The sequence below is a fragment of the Borostomias antarcticus genome, assembly GCF_949987555.1.
Source record: "Borostomias antarcticus genome assembly, chromosome: 19".
Taxonomy (NCBI): Eukaryota; Metazoa; Chordata; class Actinopteri; order Stomiiformes; family Stomiidae; genus Borostomias; species Borostomias antarcticus.
This window is the reverse complement of record NC_140252.1, coordinates 7,517,490-7,535,465: the sequence shown is the minus strand read 5'-3', so window position 1 is coordinate 7,535,465 and position 17,976 is coordinate 7,517,490. Positions and strand designations below refer to the sequence as shown.

Here is a 17,976-nt window from a genome sequence, read left to right as displayed (position 1 = left end):
GACCCCTCCATACACCCCCACATCCTCCCCCTCTCTCCCTCCTTCCCTCCCTCCCTGGATTAAGATATTCCACAGCTATACATTTCTATACTGAATGAAATCAGTCACTTCTTCAAATCTGATTGTATTTTTTATTCATTAAACACAATTCAACAAGTTGGCCTAGCTTTTCTTATAATTGCATTTGAAACCATTTCAACATAGACCTGAGAATGTGTTAAAGTGCGGCTCAACTTGCCCCTGACCAAATGGCTCAACTTACCCCAGGGCTACCATATTGAATTTATTTGCCCCCACAGCTAAAATGGTGCACTTTCATACTAGGTTTACTACCTGATGTTGCAGCTCATAAATACCCTAACTGATGTATAAAACACATTTAAAAATATATATTTTGGTCTTTACACAATCCTCATGAAATTTATGATAGTGTAAATTCACTTTCGAATTTACACTATGAAAAATGTTTTTTGGGACATAAATGTCTAACCACTTTACTCATGTGGCTCTTACCTTCACAGACTTCATGAAATAGTGCCTTTCTCCTAAATATTTGGTCACATGCTCAATTTATTTTATGGTTTCCTAGAAACAAGGGGTGGATCCACTTTCCCCTATGCTCAATTTACCCCAGTCTCCCCTACTATTCACACCTGTACTTAAGAGCTGTCCACTTGTGATCGGATCACCCAAGACACATGTTAATGCCAGGTGTGAACAGGGGTCAAACTACCTCCAGAAGTGGTTTTAATTCAGATTTCAACACACCTTGCATGCATTTATACACACCATATATTGTGGATAAAAGTCACTAATCTGAATGCAATCTCCATACAAACTGCCTGCCAGGTGTAAATTAGGTCTTTGGGTCGGAACTGGTTCTGTCCCAGACTGCTGATGGAGATCAGAGGCAGTGTTGTTTGAGCCTCTTCAATAAGGATCAGAACTGGGATCAAATGGTTTTGCGGGTCAGACCCGGTTCTGTTTGAGTCTGTCTATGTGGTAGCACAGCTTGAGGGCGGGGCCCAGCTTCAGCCCCAGGTACTTCATCATCATGTCACTCTTCAGCAGCAGCAAGGCCTGACCATCGATCTCCTTCAACACAACACGGGAAAAACCACATCACATACTGCTAACTGAACAGTTACACAGTAGGAAAACTGAATAGGACTCTAAGGTTGACAGAAATTGTGCGTACTATTGTAATATAAGTAATTATCATTATAAGACATACAGTAATTTGTAAAGTTATGAATGATTTTGGAGTGACCTGTCCCTTTAAGTCTTAGCAATTTGGGTTTGGTAAGAGGGAGTCTGGGTTATGATCTCTGGTTGAGTGTGTCTTCAACCATCAACTGTACATACGGACACTTGAGAGTGTTCAACACGTACGTGTTTCCTGAAGGCGTCGGCGTGAGGCCCGAGAGCCTGGGGGTCTGCGTCCTTGATGAACCACACCACCTCCTCCACTCCCCAGCCGGACGGGTCCTTGCCAGGGGGGCGCTTGCACTCCCCCACTTCTGGGGACGGGCTGTAGGCTGGGGGGAGGTGGGCAAGTGTTAGGGCTAGGGTGCACACATAAAACAGGACTTTCTGTGTATCTGCTAGGACTTAAAGCTGCAATAACTGATTTTTCTTTTCACATTTTGTCAAAAGTAATTAAAACCACCTGATATCAAATTGTTTCATTGAGCCATAGCGTCCCAATAGCGCCCTACTTCAATGACTCACCCCTACCAGTCGCCACATCTTGTTATTCCAGCATTTCTGTCTGTGTTGTCAAATTATGGCCTGTAACTTTACTCCACCCCCGTGCCTTAAACGTACATAGAATATGTTTTACAGTAGGCCGTTAGTTTGTAAACAAGTCTCTTACTGACATCTAGCGGTAGGAAATCACTTATTGCCACTTTATGTACACAAGAAATAGCCCCAAACCCACTGCTAGGTCAAGGGCCAGAAGAAACATTTCTAACTCCACACCAGATAAGCCAAATTGTATTTTTTATTGGGTACTCTATAACCAGGAATGTATGCATGACAAAGACTGAAAATCTAACTAAGGCTGACACATGTGACAGGGAGCTAACAGGGCAATCACCAGTTACTGTATTCTCTCCACACATCCAAATATGAGGTTTATTATCCATGCTGGGTCTTTGACTTTCTGCCCAGGAAAACTGGCTCTGAGATCCTGAAAGAGGACCTCTCCCTGCTGCTGGGAAACTGAGCGACTGTCAATCGCAACATATTCATCTCATTCCACATTCCAACTTTAGAGAGAGGAATCAAATCTTTTAGCAGACCAATCGGCTTGAATACATGGCTGACCGGCATACCTCACCCATGGGATAATTTTTATTGACAATTTCAATATATTTTGGAACTGCAAAGACTGCTTCTGACCTGATACTGTAGGTTTCATCCAAACATCACTGGATCTACTCCAGCTGTCCCCAGCCCTGGGCGTGGCCCACAGCACATTCACTACCGGGCCGCACAGAAATTATTTAACTTTCTTTTTTAAATTGAGAAAATAAAATAATATTTGTGCCATAATTACATTGAACTTGGTGCTTCTGTCTGCCTTGGATGATGTGAAGCAGAGGGTCAGGTGTCTGGCCGTGTGCGCCATCCTTGCCTGTCTTGATTGGGTATGACATTTCAACAGCATGATGGTGGTTGGCACCAAGTAATCTTGATCAGTGGTCACCAACCACAGACCATTTCACATAGACAATACTGTCCCGGACCGGCCGTGGGGAGGGGTCACAGCACAACTAGAATATCAATTAGGCCTGTACATTTAGTATATATTCAAAAGAATATATATGGCAAGGCTGAAGGAAAGTTCTCTAATACTATGAGGTTTAAATACTGCTGTTCCACTAAAGGTTAAACAGAGGTCGACTGGCAGAATTAAACAGCCAAACAACTACAGTGTTAATGAAATTAAGAGAATCTTTCGGGAAGCTGACATAAAATGGAATAACATGGAAGAAAACTAGGCTCACTGTAACAAAGAAGCCATGACTGCCTACAACAAAGCATTACGTCTAGCATGAAATGATTACTTTTGCAAGATTATTACAGAGAATGCTGGAAACTCTGAACTGCTGGAAACTGACCAACTATTCAACATTGCCTCCACCCCTCTGCACCAAAATGTGAAGAACATGCATTGTTCTTCATTAACAAAATAACTTTAATTAGAGCCAGTATTCCTTCTGATGTAAACACAGATGACCTCAGAACACCCTGTAAAAATCATGTTGCCATAGGAAGTTCACCTAATTCACCTAGTTCGCCTGTTACATTACAAGAGCTTTGTCAGATTGTCACTGAGTGTAACTCCTCCACGTCATGTCTTGACCCTGCACCTACAGTACATCTCTTCAAAAAGGCATCTTCTCAGATGCCTTCAAAACAGCTGTTGTAAAACAATTACTAAAGAAATCCAACCTAGATGTTAATACATTCACCAGCTATTGTCAAATATCCAATCTTACATTCATTAGTAAGATATTTGAAAAGATCTTGAACAACAGGGCTGGACTGGCAATCTGGCATACCTGGTGAATGCCTGGTGGACCGGACCTAGTTTTGGGCTGATCTAAAAAAAATAGATTTTTTTTTTGGCCAATGTTTTTTTATTTTTTTCAAAAAACGACTATATGAATATGTGGATGGCTGTCTACTGGCTAGCGCCAGCTAGCATTAACTAGTTACAGCTAGCTAGCATTATCTAGCTACCCACCTTCCGCAAATAGGGTCATGCTGTTTATCTACATTTGTGAGCTAGCAAGCGTTAACACTGTTTGTCCAGGCCAGCCAGATAACCAGTATTAGTAGTGCTAACGTTAGCACGTTAGCTTGGCAATTAGCACTAGCACTACTTCTAACGTTATCTACTCTGGTCTAGCCTAGCAGTGTTGCTGCTGCTGGGATACTGTTATATCTTCGAAGAAAATGAAGAACATGCTACTGTTAGCTGTGTGGCCATGGCCAAAAATTAACTCTAGCTATTTACTAGCCAATGGCTGGCTGCTAAAAAATGTGATTGTCTGGTAATTTACCAGCCAGTTGACTGGTAAGTCTAGCTCCTTTCGGGACTGTTACTAAGGGGCTAGGGAAGCCAAAAAGTTAGTTTAGGACCCTGCTAGTACATTACAACTATTATGCACACACTACTATAATATTGTTTGAGAATCGCATGTGAGACCAAGATAACACGCAAAAAAATAATAAGAGCAAACTGCAATAATAACAAGCTATGTATTATTTTTGGCAGGTAAAAAAATCTAGGCTTTGGAGCATGTGTTATTTATCAATGTTCATAGCAATGCTTTTGGGAGAAACAACCTGTTCTGTCCTATAAAGGCTAACTGCAATAACTAAGCTACAGTTATTAGTAGGCCTACCTGCAGCCTGACAGTTTTTTTTAAAACTGGCTAGCCAAATGGGTTATAGGTAGCCTATATGTGATATTGCACTAATTAAGTAGCCTATTCATGAGGTAATTTATATGCCCAAAAACCATGATGGCTGATTTGAGTTCATTTGGAACTAAATTCTGACCAAAAGTATAGTCACTGCGGTTAGCCTTTAGATAATAATAATTTAATAAATAATTTGAAATTATACTTTGACTTCTATCAGAACTTTTTCTTTGACAATTTCTTGTACTTGTACTGGAGCTGTTACTTGACTATGGAGATTGTGTACTCCACAGCCACGTCTGACCACCAGGGAGTCAAGAGTGAGTGAGTACACTCGTCCATTTGCACTGGTACACTTGTCCACGGAACTTACTCATCTTTGTAGTGGTTTGGGGAAAAAGTACAGTGATATTGCATATTTAAAGGGGCTGCAAGGATTTTGTACTGGTGGGTGGTGTCCAACCAATTGTGGTGGGCCGGTCTTTGCCAAAAATGCCAGGGTCGATTTTTTGTCCAAGTCCAGCCCTATTGAATAATATCCTGGAGGAATTTCACTCAGGTCTACAAACATACCACAACACTGAAACTGATCTTAATAAAATAAATCAGCAACCTCAGAGAAACTAATGTGAATAAGGTCTCGATTCTTGTCCCCTTAGATCTAAGTGCAGTGTTTTATACAATTAACCATGATATTCTAATCAATCACCTTGAAAGGCTGGTTGGTCTCTTTGGTGTGTTAAATTGCTTCAGAATATACCGTAAATCAAAAGGAGAAAGTTCTACATCAGGTTTGGAGATCATGTGTCTGAGAAACATGACACCTGCTTCGGGGTTGATCCATTACTATTCTTACTATGCTGTCACTTAGGGATATCATTAGAGAGCATGATGTATTTTCCATAGTTATGCCGATGACACACAACTCTACATCTCTGCTGAACCAAATGATGCTGCAGCTACAGTATAAACTCCATTACCATTTATACTTTTTTTTTTTTTACTGTTTCTGATTTTCTACTTCTGTTTTACCAAATATGTTCTGTCCTGTTTTATTTTCTTATTTTACTTTTCTTAAAGCAATACATAGTGTTTTCTCAGAACTGCGCCCCCACAGGCTCTGTGAGTAAGTGCACTGTCGTACTGTCGTAAAGTTATCAGATTGTCTTTTTCTTTTTCTGGCTTCCTCCGTGATGTTTCTCTTCAGTTTTCTCACCTCCGCCATGATATCATTGAGCTAAAAAATGCATGATATCCATAGACGCCGGAATAGTTAGCTACTACTGTGTTGTTTAAGCACAACGTTGCGCATGCGCATTTCGACTGAATGCTGCGTCCTGGGGGCGCAAGTTGTAAAAGGTAATACATGTCAATGTATTATCTTTCTGAGTAGACTGTTTGGACGATTCAGCTTACTTTTAGTAAATCTAATTGGAGAATTAGCACCAGACATGTTTGTAAAGGTCCAAATATCGCGATGTATTGCTTTAATACCAACTACTAATAAATTATTTTTATTAATTCTGTAAAGCACTGTGTGCTACATTTGCTTGTATGAACATGTGCTAAAGTATATAAGTAAAATTGACTTTGACATTACTGTCTGTCTTCCAGCAATACATAAATTGATGAGAAATAACATCTTAAAGTTAAACAAGGACAAAACTGAAATCCTACTAGTTGGCCCTAAAACAAAAAGAGAAATGCAGTTTAATAATCTGTGGAAATTTAGTCCCTGGATATAAATCCACCGGCAACTATAGTTGCCGAAGTGTATGACTGTCATTTTATACTCACCAAAAAAATCAAAATGTTATTAATGTGTTTTTTTTTAAATTACATGATAGTAGACAACTTAGAAAAAGGTTTTAAGAAGAAAAAAACAAGTTTCCAAGTGCTTCCTGTCACATGACGTTGTCGACTTCCTGCCCCTCCCTCCTGAGAACATGGTGAAGGCAAACCCTCAGAGAAAAAGGTAATTTTCATATAATAATAATGACGTTTTTTGTTGACAAATGTATATCTACTTAATCGTTTAAGTCTCTAGAATGACCCCCAAAAAGAATTTTGTACTTGCGATACATTTTTTGTTTGTTTATGTGCTCATTTGTGCAAGTGGCAACTATAGTTGCCAGTGGGCACATAGCTTGTAACTAGCTTTTAAAACACTGTCTGTGGGATCGCTCATAACTTACCCATTTTTAATGCTAGAATGATGTACAATGGCTCATTTTAATCCTCTTAGATTACCCTTTCTAGCTATATAAGCAAGTAAGTGTTCAAAGACATGTGTCCCTAGTCTTTGACACATTGGCCATGTCCAAATGTGCATTCTGCATACTGCCTACTATATAGTACCCACTGTATAGTATCTACTACTCCATGCAGTATGCAAAATAAATGTAGTATACTACTTCGAGTCTCCAGCGGAAATGACAGTGGTGCGTCGCTACATACGGCTGTTTTCGTCATACCCAGCTTGAACCTGTGCCGGTAAAATGTGGTACCTTTTTCCTTCCATTTGACGAAAAATGTTGCCTTTTACCACCCGTTTTGAGTGTGGCTGCTGCCGCCAGGAGAAGAAGGTGTGTTCGTGCTGCAAGGAGAGGAGCAATCATGCGACTGCTTCTCGTCCTACTGGAGGCTGAGGTAAATATTAACGTTAACGTTAGCTAGCTAGCTAACGTAATGCACTCGATTAGCATAACCCTACCCACGCACCTAACACTAGCGTTACACCCCTTGTACAAATGTAATTGTATAGTAAACCTAGCTAGTTAAACTCTGCCAAGTGCAGTCCCCTTGTTTCCCTTCATTGATTAATACAAGTGATTAGAAAATAGTAAAATCCCAGCCTCATTTACTTCACTGCACCCCCTGATTTGTACAGACATAATTATCTGTAACTTACAGACATCATTATCTGTAACTTAGAACTAAATGTATCTAGTATCATATTGCTAAATAAATATATGCCATCAGCACAAATGAGTTAAAGTTCGCCCTAAATGTTCCCTTCTCTAGGCCCGCAGGGAAGACAGAGGTCCCTATGCCCAGGTGAACCTCCACATCCCTCTGTTGAGGACCTACTTTGAGGGCGGTGACACCAGGAGGGACTTCAGATTGTCCAGACTCTGACCAACCTCACGGCTACCCTGGAGAGTGGTCAATTCCAGGGATGGTTCAAGACCATGGAGGTGCTAATAATAATAATTAATAATAATTCATTGCATTTATATAGTGCTTTTCTCAGCACCCACGCATTACAATGGTCCATCTTGTCATTCACACACAGGTGCTCGTCTTTGTGTACTGGCTGGCCAGTGCAACCTCGTACCGGGTTGTGTCGGAGGCTTTCGACATGCCTAGGTCAACGGTCTGCGATGTGGTCCACAGAGTGGGCAGAGGGATTCAGCGCATCATGAGCCATGTGATACGCTACCCCACGGAGGCAGAGCTGGAGGAGGCCGGGTTTTCCTGCCTGGCCGGATGTCCTGCCTTCAGTCGTGTGGCCGGAGTCATCGATGGCACACACGTCCGCTTCATTCCACCAGCGGCAGAGCAACAGAGCTATTTCAACCGCAAGCTCTACCACTCCATCTAGCTGCAGGCTGTGTGTGACCACAACGGTCGCTTCGTCAACATCTTTGTTGGGATATACATACCACTCTACATGTAAAGTTCCCTCTTTTTGTATAGCATTTCTACCAAACTGCAGTATCTACTTACTATACACCTACACATTGAGGGCATCAGACATGCTTGTCCATTGAGATCCATGTCATGTAACTTGGAGGGTCTAATCACTCAACGAACAGGAAGAATAACATTAGGAAGAGTGACATTTGCTCTCTTTTGATTGGGCATACATTAAAAGGAATGAGACAAGAGGCTGATGTAATTGAACAAAGTTTAATAAATAAATTAACACAACACAACCCATCTTCATTTCCCTCAGCTCCTCCCTGTAAGCTGCCTCATTCTCCTTCTCTCTTTTTCTCTCCTCAATCTCTCTCTCATTTTCCTTCTTCTCTTCTTCCAGCCTGTTACTTTCCATCTTCCTCCACATCTCCTCCAACTCCTAGATCACCTCTTCTCTCCTCTCCCTGTCCTCGCTCTGTCTGCGTCTGCGGGTGGGGTCAGCGCAGAGGGAGGGGAGGCCACAGCTGATGAAGGGTACGGGGGGACGAGGAGATGAGGACCACTGGGGCAATAACGTGGCTGGCCCCCATCGCCTCATCCAACAACCTGTACCACTTCCAAGACAGGCGGTGGTCTCCCCATTCTCTGAGCTGACCCCCATTCTGGGGTTCTTCAGATCCTATGAAGGGAGGTTAGAAAACTTTTCTAGTGTCATATAAACTCTGAATCCATATATATATCTTTGCTAACATGCAGCCTGACATGGAACAGAGCTAAACAGTTGAACAACTGAATGTTAATCCATCACCTAAGAGGAATGAATGCCACAATGTTGTAAGACAAAATCACCTTATATTTTGCCACCAGATTCTCCCTTTTTTTTCTTCAAGTAGCCCGCCTCTACCTTCCCCCGCAGGCCACTCTCTTCAATGTAGGTCCTGCAAAATCAATAATCAAGTTAATGGAAAGGTAGGCTACATAATACATCAGATTACTCCCAAACAATGCAGTTACAGCGGCGTTTCTCGTTGGCTGTCCGCCACAGGATGAGCTGCCTGGTGTCATCATCGCTCAATGTAATAATGTTACACCCGAAATTATTTTGGATGAATACTAACGTTAATATGAACTTATTTAAATCACAGAATAAATTGAATTGCTCGACAAGGAGGTTCAAATGGCTAGTCAGTAACGTTAGTTAAAATTAGAGTTGCAAGATGCTGGGGGTTAGCCAGCTAGCTAACATTTAGATAGATAACGTTAGCTAACCTTGGGTCAATGAATGGTCCCAGATAGCAACGAGATCGGCAAATCGTTTCGAAATCAAAATTTGACCTCAAGTATGAACACAAAAATGCTTGCTAGCTCTGAATCATTATAACTAAGAGATTTATAGAAAAAATAATTTTTTTTTTATGGACAAATTTAACTAATACTTACATTTAAAAGGTACCGCTACTCCGGCCGGCTCCGCTAGATGATCCGCCATTTTTTTATGAAATAAATCGCTGAAGCGGAAGATGAACCGTTGACGACGTCATTTGAGGCATTACTTCCGGAACAGTATGCTATCGACCTTACTACTTTTTTGCACTACATTTCGGCAAAATGTAGTACCTACTATACAGTATGCCAGATGCAGTATGCACGTTCGGACACAGCCTACTACATTTCACCTACTATATAGTAGCCAGTATGCATATTCGGACATGGCCATTCACTCCTCATTTTCTTGCTAGCTGCTAACATTAGTGATCCTTCTTTGCTTGCTAACGTTAGCTAGCTGAGAGCCAACAGACATAGAAATATACTACCGAACATTAGACAACTTAAGGTCTAATATTCCAAAGGTGCTAAGGCCAAACAATGCCACCCCCCCCCGAACTAGCTAATGTTTGCGCTTTCCATATAATAACATAGGCCTACATAAAAGTCAGGTATCAATGAATAATCATGTATGTTGTTAATTTATTTAGTAGGTTTTCCGTAGCAGAGGTTTTGGCCATCATTCAACAAGACTCCCTAGTCTTGTCTAACTTGTCTAACGTAACTCTATTTTACGTGCACTTTGTATCATTTCCCTGGCATAGAAATAGTAACTTTTTCAGGACTTTTAAAATAACTTTTTTCAACAAAATAATCAGAGGTTTTTAATATGTATATTACATTTGCAAAACCAGCTGCAATAGGTGCCTTGATGTCACTAACTTGTTCTCACACTTGTTTTTCGGTTTTGGATTGACTAAGTGTAATTTAATGTTTTAAACTTTTTAAGTTCTACAATTTTAGGTTGTAGACCATCTTTTTTAGTTCACACAGACTTGTTCTGACATGTATCTTCAGTGTTAAGATTGTTTATCAAATACAGAGAACTCCGCTGAAACATATTTTAACATATAACAGTTTTCCACATTAGAAACATAGCTTTGGAACTAAAGCGCATTCAAAACTCACACATTCAAAAAAGCACATTAGTCCAGACTTAGCTGCTCTGCATTGGCTTCCAGTAACATTTAGAGTTGATTTCAGGTCCTCCTCCTTATATACAAAGCCCTTAATGGGCGAGGACCAATTTATATCTCTAACTCCCTTGTCAACTACGTGCCTTTAAGAACATTGCGATCATCTGCTATTGGTTTACTGGAGGTTCCTAGCAACAGTCACAAGAAGATTGGGAGTGCAACCTTTGTCAATTATGCCCCAAAGCTATGAAACATTATCAGGGAAGCCAGCTCTCTAATATATATATATATATATATATATATATATATATATATATATATATATATATATATATATATGTATGTGTGTGTGTATATATATATATATATTTATATATATATATATATATATATATATATATATATATATATTGTGGCAACCCGAACATGCCATGGCAGGTCCTGGACAGCCAGCTCTGGGGGTCACCACCCCTAGAGGAGCACCCAGCCCTCCAGCACCCTGGACAGCCAGCTCTGGGGGTCACCACCCCTAGAGGAGCACCCAGCCCTCCAGCACCCTGGCCAGCCAGCGCTGGGGGTCACCACCCCTAGAGGAGCACCCAGCCCTCCAGCACCCTGGCCAGCCAGTGCTGGGGGTCACCACCCCTAGAGATACATCCAGCCCTCCAGCACCCTGGACAACAACAGGTCATACAGCTTTAGCACCCTTGTCAGCGACAGAAGGGGGGGAGAGGGAGAAGCCGCAGGCGGCCGCTGCTCAGCTGCAGCCACTCCCGCAATCAGCCCTGCAATCAGCCGGGCGGCAGGTGCCCGGCATCAGCTCTACAGCACAAAAGGCACCCCAGGAGAGGTGCTCGGGGAACCAGTGACAGGTAGACAGATATGCAAGGACTGTGGTTTTTGGCTGTGTTGCACCGGAGGTCTAACCTTTGTCTCCCTGTGCCCCAGAACGGACCCAAGTAAGCTGAGCCCACAGGAGACTTGCTGTGGTGGACCGGTAACCCCTGGACCGGGACCGTGGTTTTGCCTACCGTCCGCCCTTGTGTTAAAACCCGTCGTTTGACGGGGGTATTTCTGTTGGACATTATTTCAGTTGATTAAACTGCCCACTGGGTGAACCTGCCGTTTGGTCTCCTCCTCTCTTAGTCCTTGGGCCAAACCCCAAAATTGAACGATTTGGTACCATCCGGGTGGGCAAATTCTAGATGTGATTTTTTTTATACCTATACATCCCTAGATTATGTTTTGATATGATAGACATTTTGCTTTAGTAGCTTATTAGTGGTTATCACCTGCTAAAGGTATGGAGTGCTTTTGTTCAAAACTGGAGTTTTCGCAATATAAGACTCTTGCCATATTTTGCTCCCCTTCACAAGATTCACTCATAGATCGGGCTGTGGGAATGCTAGAGACATGATCCCGATGGCGTTTTCATGCGCCTGGGTCTCCTCAACACGGGGAGATCAACTGCGAATCGATCAGACCTTCCTCCTCTGAGTTATGGTCACTTTTCCGCACCTACCCTCTACCAGTGAATGCCTCATTTTTGCAGTTTACCGGGGGTTATTGTGTGGTAGGTGCGCAAAAGTTACCACAGCTCAGCGTAGGGAGCTCTGATTGACTCAGGGTTTGTCTCACCGTGTTCAGGAGACTCAGCGCATAAAACCCATCCAAGATCATGTCTCTATCACAACCTCAGCCCGAACTATGAGCGAATTACGCAAAGGGGAGCAAGATATAGCAGGGGCCTTTTTTTGCTCCACCAGAAAAGTTGAAGAGACTAAAACTTTTTATCTAATAGATACCTCCACGAAACTTCCCCAATTGATTACTCACATTGAGACAATTATGTTTTGTATAAAAAGTTTTTGGAAATGTTATGTTTAAATATGCAAATAATGCATCATATACATAAAATAATATTAATTTGCATATGTTTCCAGAACATTGGTCCACAGATTGGATGAAGCCAGTAATTCATTTCTATACATCCCTAGATGATCTTTTAATGTGAAAGACCTTTTTTGACATTTTTGTTGGCAGTTTAATAATAGTGAGCCTGCTGTATGGACTACTATCAATTCAAATAAAAAATTACATTGAATTGTGTAATTTGTTTTATGATATTTTTAAACTCACATATTGTCATGTTATATGTTACACGCTGCTGCTACCTGTATGTATGTTTTGATGCTACTTGCTGTATGCAAGACAAATTACCTGTGGGGCAATAAAGCTTTTCATTCATTCATTCATTCAAATGTGTGTTAGCCTACGGGGAGTGGACCTGAATGCATGACACTGAGGCGGAGGCAGATGAAAGGTAAAACCCATGGATGGGTACATTTATTTAGCCCACAAGGCAGTGAAAGATGTACTGTACAGTGTGTGTGTATATATATATATTTTTTTTTTAGAGAGCTGGCTTCCCTGATATCAAAAGCTAATATGTTCCATAGCTTTGGGGCATAATTCCATACAATAAAGCTATACAATATACAGGCCTGAAACTCTTTTTTATATTTGCTTGCTGCTGCACTTCTTTTTAAGCAACACAAAAACAGCATTTTCTTACCACTTCTATTTCCTTCCTGGAAATCACTGGGGCTGGATGCCTGTCTGCACATGCCCAGAGGGGCGGAGCCACCACTGTTGCCACGGTAACCATAGGAGTGCTTAGCTGGAAAGGGTGTTGCCATGACGCTAAAGGCGGAGTCGCTGGGGTCTACAGCATAACGTTTGGAGTCCACCGGGTCACACAGGAAGTCCTCAGGCATCGAGGTCTCTACTGGAGAGGGGAGACAGGGAATGACTTTAAAAGCTTAAGTTGTGACAGGGAGAGAACACCTGACAGACTACAAGCAAATGAGGGTCTATTATGTAAGTCACCAGTAAAAGCTGCATTGTTGTCGTAGTCTAATGTAATTGCTGCAACCATTCTCTTAGCCTGGCATCGCCATTCTGATCACGTGAGCTCACACTCTGCTCTCCACAGGTCAGTCTGAATTCTCCCCATCCAAATTGATTTCCAGAAATTGCAAAATAATGGGCCAATCAGTGACTGCGTTTTAACTGCTGTTCATCCCCCCAGTGGGGGCACAGCCCCTGATTGGTTCCCATAGTTGATGCGTGATAGCCTTCGTAATACAGGCTCCAGGCAAAAAAGTCTCCCGAAGCAATGAGCGGTAACGTTAATCTTAGAAGAATAAAAAAGCCATAAGTGCAGTTATTGGAGAAATGGACTCAATAGCAACAATGAAACAAGAACAAGAGTATGCACCAGTGGAGTTTCTCAGAGGAAGATATTTTTGCGGTTCTTCCCATCTGGATTTGGCAAATGCTTTGTTATGCTGGCTGAAGGAGTTAAGGCAAGTACTCCCATCCACTGGAATCGTTCTGGGCAACTAGAAGCCCAGACTGTATCGCAACAGGGATTTTTTTTTTTGTCCAGGAAATCTGGCTTCCAGGCTACCATTCTCTCATAATTCCAAGGTCGACATTATATTATAATGATCACACAACTATGAATCACAAAATTGCTGTTGTAGCTCACAAGTCATAAACGCTTCACTCAACTAGATTCATCCAGATTCCGTCCTTCAAAGTGGGAAACAATGAGTTTTGGAAATACCTGCATTACAGAACCAATCCAAAGTGAATAAAAAAAAATGCATTGCAGAAACAATCCAGTTTTTAGGGCATAGATTTGTTCAGGTTTGAACAAATCCAAAGTGGTCTTGTTACCGATGGCTCTCACCGGCATTCTAGTGACTATTATCAATGTAGAAATCTCCAGACTTTCGGAAGCTGAAGACCTCCGATTGCCTGGTATTGCAAGACTATAGCCTACATAGTGGTAGACTACAGCCTACAGAGGTGGGAAGTTAGAAATATCACATGCTGCAGCATTTCACCTCGCGGTATTTGGCAGGGAAATCCCGTTGGAAATCTCGTGGGATTTCAGACGGGTGTTATTTCGTTTTAGTGATGCACCACCGCCAGGTGGCGTCTTTGAGTAGATTTAGCAGGCTGGGCTCAGTGTTTTTCTCCTATAGTCTACGAATGAAGCATCATTAAGTTTCACATTCTTTAATTTAAATGCTCTGTTGTAAAGCACTTTGAGCTGAATTTATCTGTATGAAAGGTGCTATACCTTGTTCTCAAACACATGTTTTCTCCATCTGGATGTTAAATGCTCTGTTGTAAAGCACTTTGAGCTGAATTTATCTGTATGAAAGGTGCTATACCTTGTTCTCAAACACATGTTTTCTCCATCTGGATGTAATTTAATTATTACGAACACCTATATCTAGGCCTACAGTAGCCTATCTATCTCGGTAACTGACGTCGGGTCAAGACGTGGTGGCTGTTTGGTCAAATGCGCAAAATAACAGTATTGTAAATATATTTGTTAGTAAAGATATGGTGAACATGGGGGTTTTGCGTTTTGTTTCTGGAACGCATTCAACTGGTAGGCTACTCGTAAACCCCGGAAGTAAATTTGAAGACGGCCGCATAATGTAGCCAAGTCTGAGCGCAGTAGGCTATGGCTTCAGCACGATACAAAGAAAAAATAAGCTTGATCGACTTGTGGATCCATACAAAATTGACATAGTCGCCATGAGTAAAGATCACTCATTGCCAATCATATCCGGACATTAACTATCTTATGCATATAGCGGCAGGTTTGACAGTGTGCGTTCACATGCACAATATACACAATATTTTGTTATTTGAATGATCTTGAATATATATATATTCAAGATCATTCAAATAACAAAATATCGTGTATGTTTTTAGTTATTGATACCGGCCGCCAGCTGTGAGAGGCTATAGCAGAGGATATGTGCGAAGTGTATTTGAGCTGCCTCCTCAACCGTGCCTAAGAGCAGAGCGCATCAACTCGTGTATACAACTAGTAGCCCATAGCCATTAAAACGGCTTATTATTTTATTCATATATCAACTAGATAATTCGATAATAATGAGTAGCCTAGCCTAGTAGGCTTAAATGAATTCAATAGGGCCAAATAAGCCTTAAGTTGTAGCCTAGGCTACAGTACAATCACAAGACGCATAGGCCTAGCCTATCGTAAAAAGCGTTGCGTTCTCATAGGCCTATATTAACTTAGATAATTAATAATTATGCTCAGGTCATAATGTCCGTTGAAAATAATTCCCTCTAAGCAGAATTTGAATTGTATTAAAATAGGCTAAAATTAAATTTCCACATATTCTGATTCCTTCTAGGTCTATATAAAAAAAAACATTTTTTTAATGTGTAGCCTAGGCTATAGGCTTCTGCGATGAACAAAACAGCCGCAATGTAGCCTGCTTAGCGAGCAGTCTACCATAAGTAGTGTAGGCTATAGCCTAACCATAATGTAAAATATCTAGACTACATGCATTGTGGTATTTCTTTATATAGCCCAGCCTGCAATTGTTTCTCAATAAACAGTTATGTCATCCTCTGAGTCCGAGTAGGCTAATAGACCGGCAGCTCTAAATGCCTTCCCAATCAATGAGACATGGTTGTAAAAATGATATTTTATTGATGAAAAGGGTAAAACTGAAAAACATGGAGAGTCATTGCATTGATCGATGCAGTCCGTTCAAATAGGCATCAAAAGATAAAGTAGGCCCATTTAAAATGACCAATTACATCTTCAAATCCCTTCTAATCTTGGCCTTTGATAGGGTTTTTTCCCGCTATACTGCCATTTATATCCGAACATTAACTATCTTGTGCATAGAGCACAAACAATGAAACGAATAGATTTCCTCCCTGTCAGCATACTTTTATTCTTTAGGTTTTACAGAATCGACATGCATGCGCCATCTGACTAGCTCGTCACTCGCCAGCGAACCTGGACTAGACTATTGTAACCCCCCCCCAAATTCTTTTATATTCAAATAAACTGGATGAACCGGTTTCCTAGCCCTGGATCGTGGGGAGGGGGGTAGCCTGCGTTAGCGGGTGCTTTGCCATGACCGGCCATTGAATTCGTTAGTTTGATTGATAGATGGATGGATTTAACCTCCAAAGTAGATTGTGCAAGTATTGTATAGGCCCATGTGTAAGAGATGAATGGCTGTAACCATGAACTCAGCCAGAGGTAGGCCCTACTGTAGATTATCAGCATTATCACCAGTCTCAATTTATGTCTCAATTTATGTGTTGCCATTCATTTAAACCACCATCTCATCTAGACTACTTCTGTTGCTGCATTTTTACATTTATGCTTTCATGATTTTAGAGCGCAATAAACATTTTCCAGGATTCCAATAAGTCCATCCATTCATCCAACTTTGTGCTGAGCGCAGCGCAGGCTGGTAGCCTACTGTCAAGGCTCACGACTGATGCACTCCCTTAACACGTCTCGCATCCCCAGACCATCAAGAGAATTTCAATATGAAAGACCTTGGGATTCCAGGAGTCAAGGCCGTTTCAGACGGGGAGCGACATTCCGCCTGCGTTCTCGCTCGGAGCGGGGGACGCACGCGTCCTGCGCGCAGCGGGGAAAGCTGACTACAATTCAGCTCTTGTCGCGGGCGGGCGTGTGCAGCCTAGTTCCATATGAGAACACTCCTCGGTCCAATTCCGTATAGTAGATCAGCCTGTGTACTTTCAACGAATGTATTATTAGACATAATATCATAATAATATATATAGCCTTCAACGACCTCCTGCTGCCTGCCTGATGGTCTCAGGGCTAAAGAGACCGTGCGTCGTTCCTCACCCTAACTATTGGCATGCTATCAATGAAAGAAAATACATTGTAAATAAACATGGTTTTAGGCTATTGTTTTTATGTAGGCCTATAGGTTAAGCTATTTGTGTTCATAAGATAACGTCACTGTAAACGAAAGTAGCCTATAGCCTATAATCCAATTGACTGGAACCAGGGGGTTTGACAAAAGTTAAGAGGCAATTAAATTTGTCTTGACTGCATTCAAGATGTATCTTTCACATTAAAACTACATACAAAGCTGGGAATGCTAAGAAAATTGCATATGTTTGCAAACTAAAACAAGTGAACACAATTTTACAATCGAAAAATGCTTATGAGGCCATTATTTTACTTATATGGGGCAAAAGTGGTTTCTCTTCCTGCTTCTGCCTAAGCCCTCCACAATACCACAACACAACGGTGTCATGTTTTACTGAAGGAGAAGTGAAGAAGACGGTAGCTAGCAGTAGCTAAAGCAGTTAGCTAATGTTAAGATCATTCCTCTAGCTGCTTTGCTGCTAATGCGAGTTTGTCTCCGTTCCTGCCCGAGAAACAGAAGTTGAACTAATAGCATCAAAATCAAAATAGCTACAGGAATCATCGTTGTAAAGTTAGCTATCTGCTTTTTAGCCACCGACAGCTACCGTTAATATTATGGAAGCTGCTGTCGTGAGCTAACTTGCTATCACGGTCTTATCGTGCA

The 17,976-nt window shown here is 41.5% G+C and overlaps 1 protein-coding gene across 1 annotated transcript in view; it reads right to left on the bottom strand.

Moving 5' to 3' along the window:
* Positions 1 to 969: 969 nt before the first annotated feature.
* scml4 (Scm polycomb group protein like 4) overlaps positions 970 to 17,976 on the bottom strand; it is a gene marked incomplete at both ends in the record, with an annotated part of 29,673 nt that continues 12,666 nt past the window's right edge. Inside the window, 3 exons of the mRNA XM_084453949.1 lie at positions 970 to 1,095; positions 1,393 to 1,538; positions 13,119 to 13,331. Of these exons, the coding sequence (XP_084310075.1) occupies positions 970 to 1,095; positions 1,393 to 1,538; positions 13,119 to 13,331 (485 nt within the window). The remainder of the gene's footprint in view (positions 1,096 to 1,392; positions 1,539 to 13,118; positions 13,332 to 17,976) is intronic.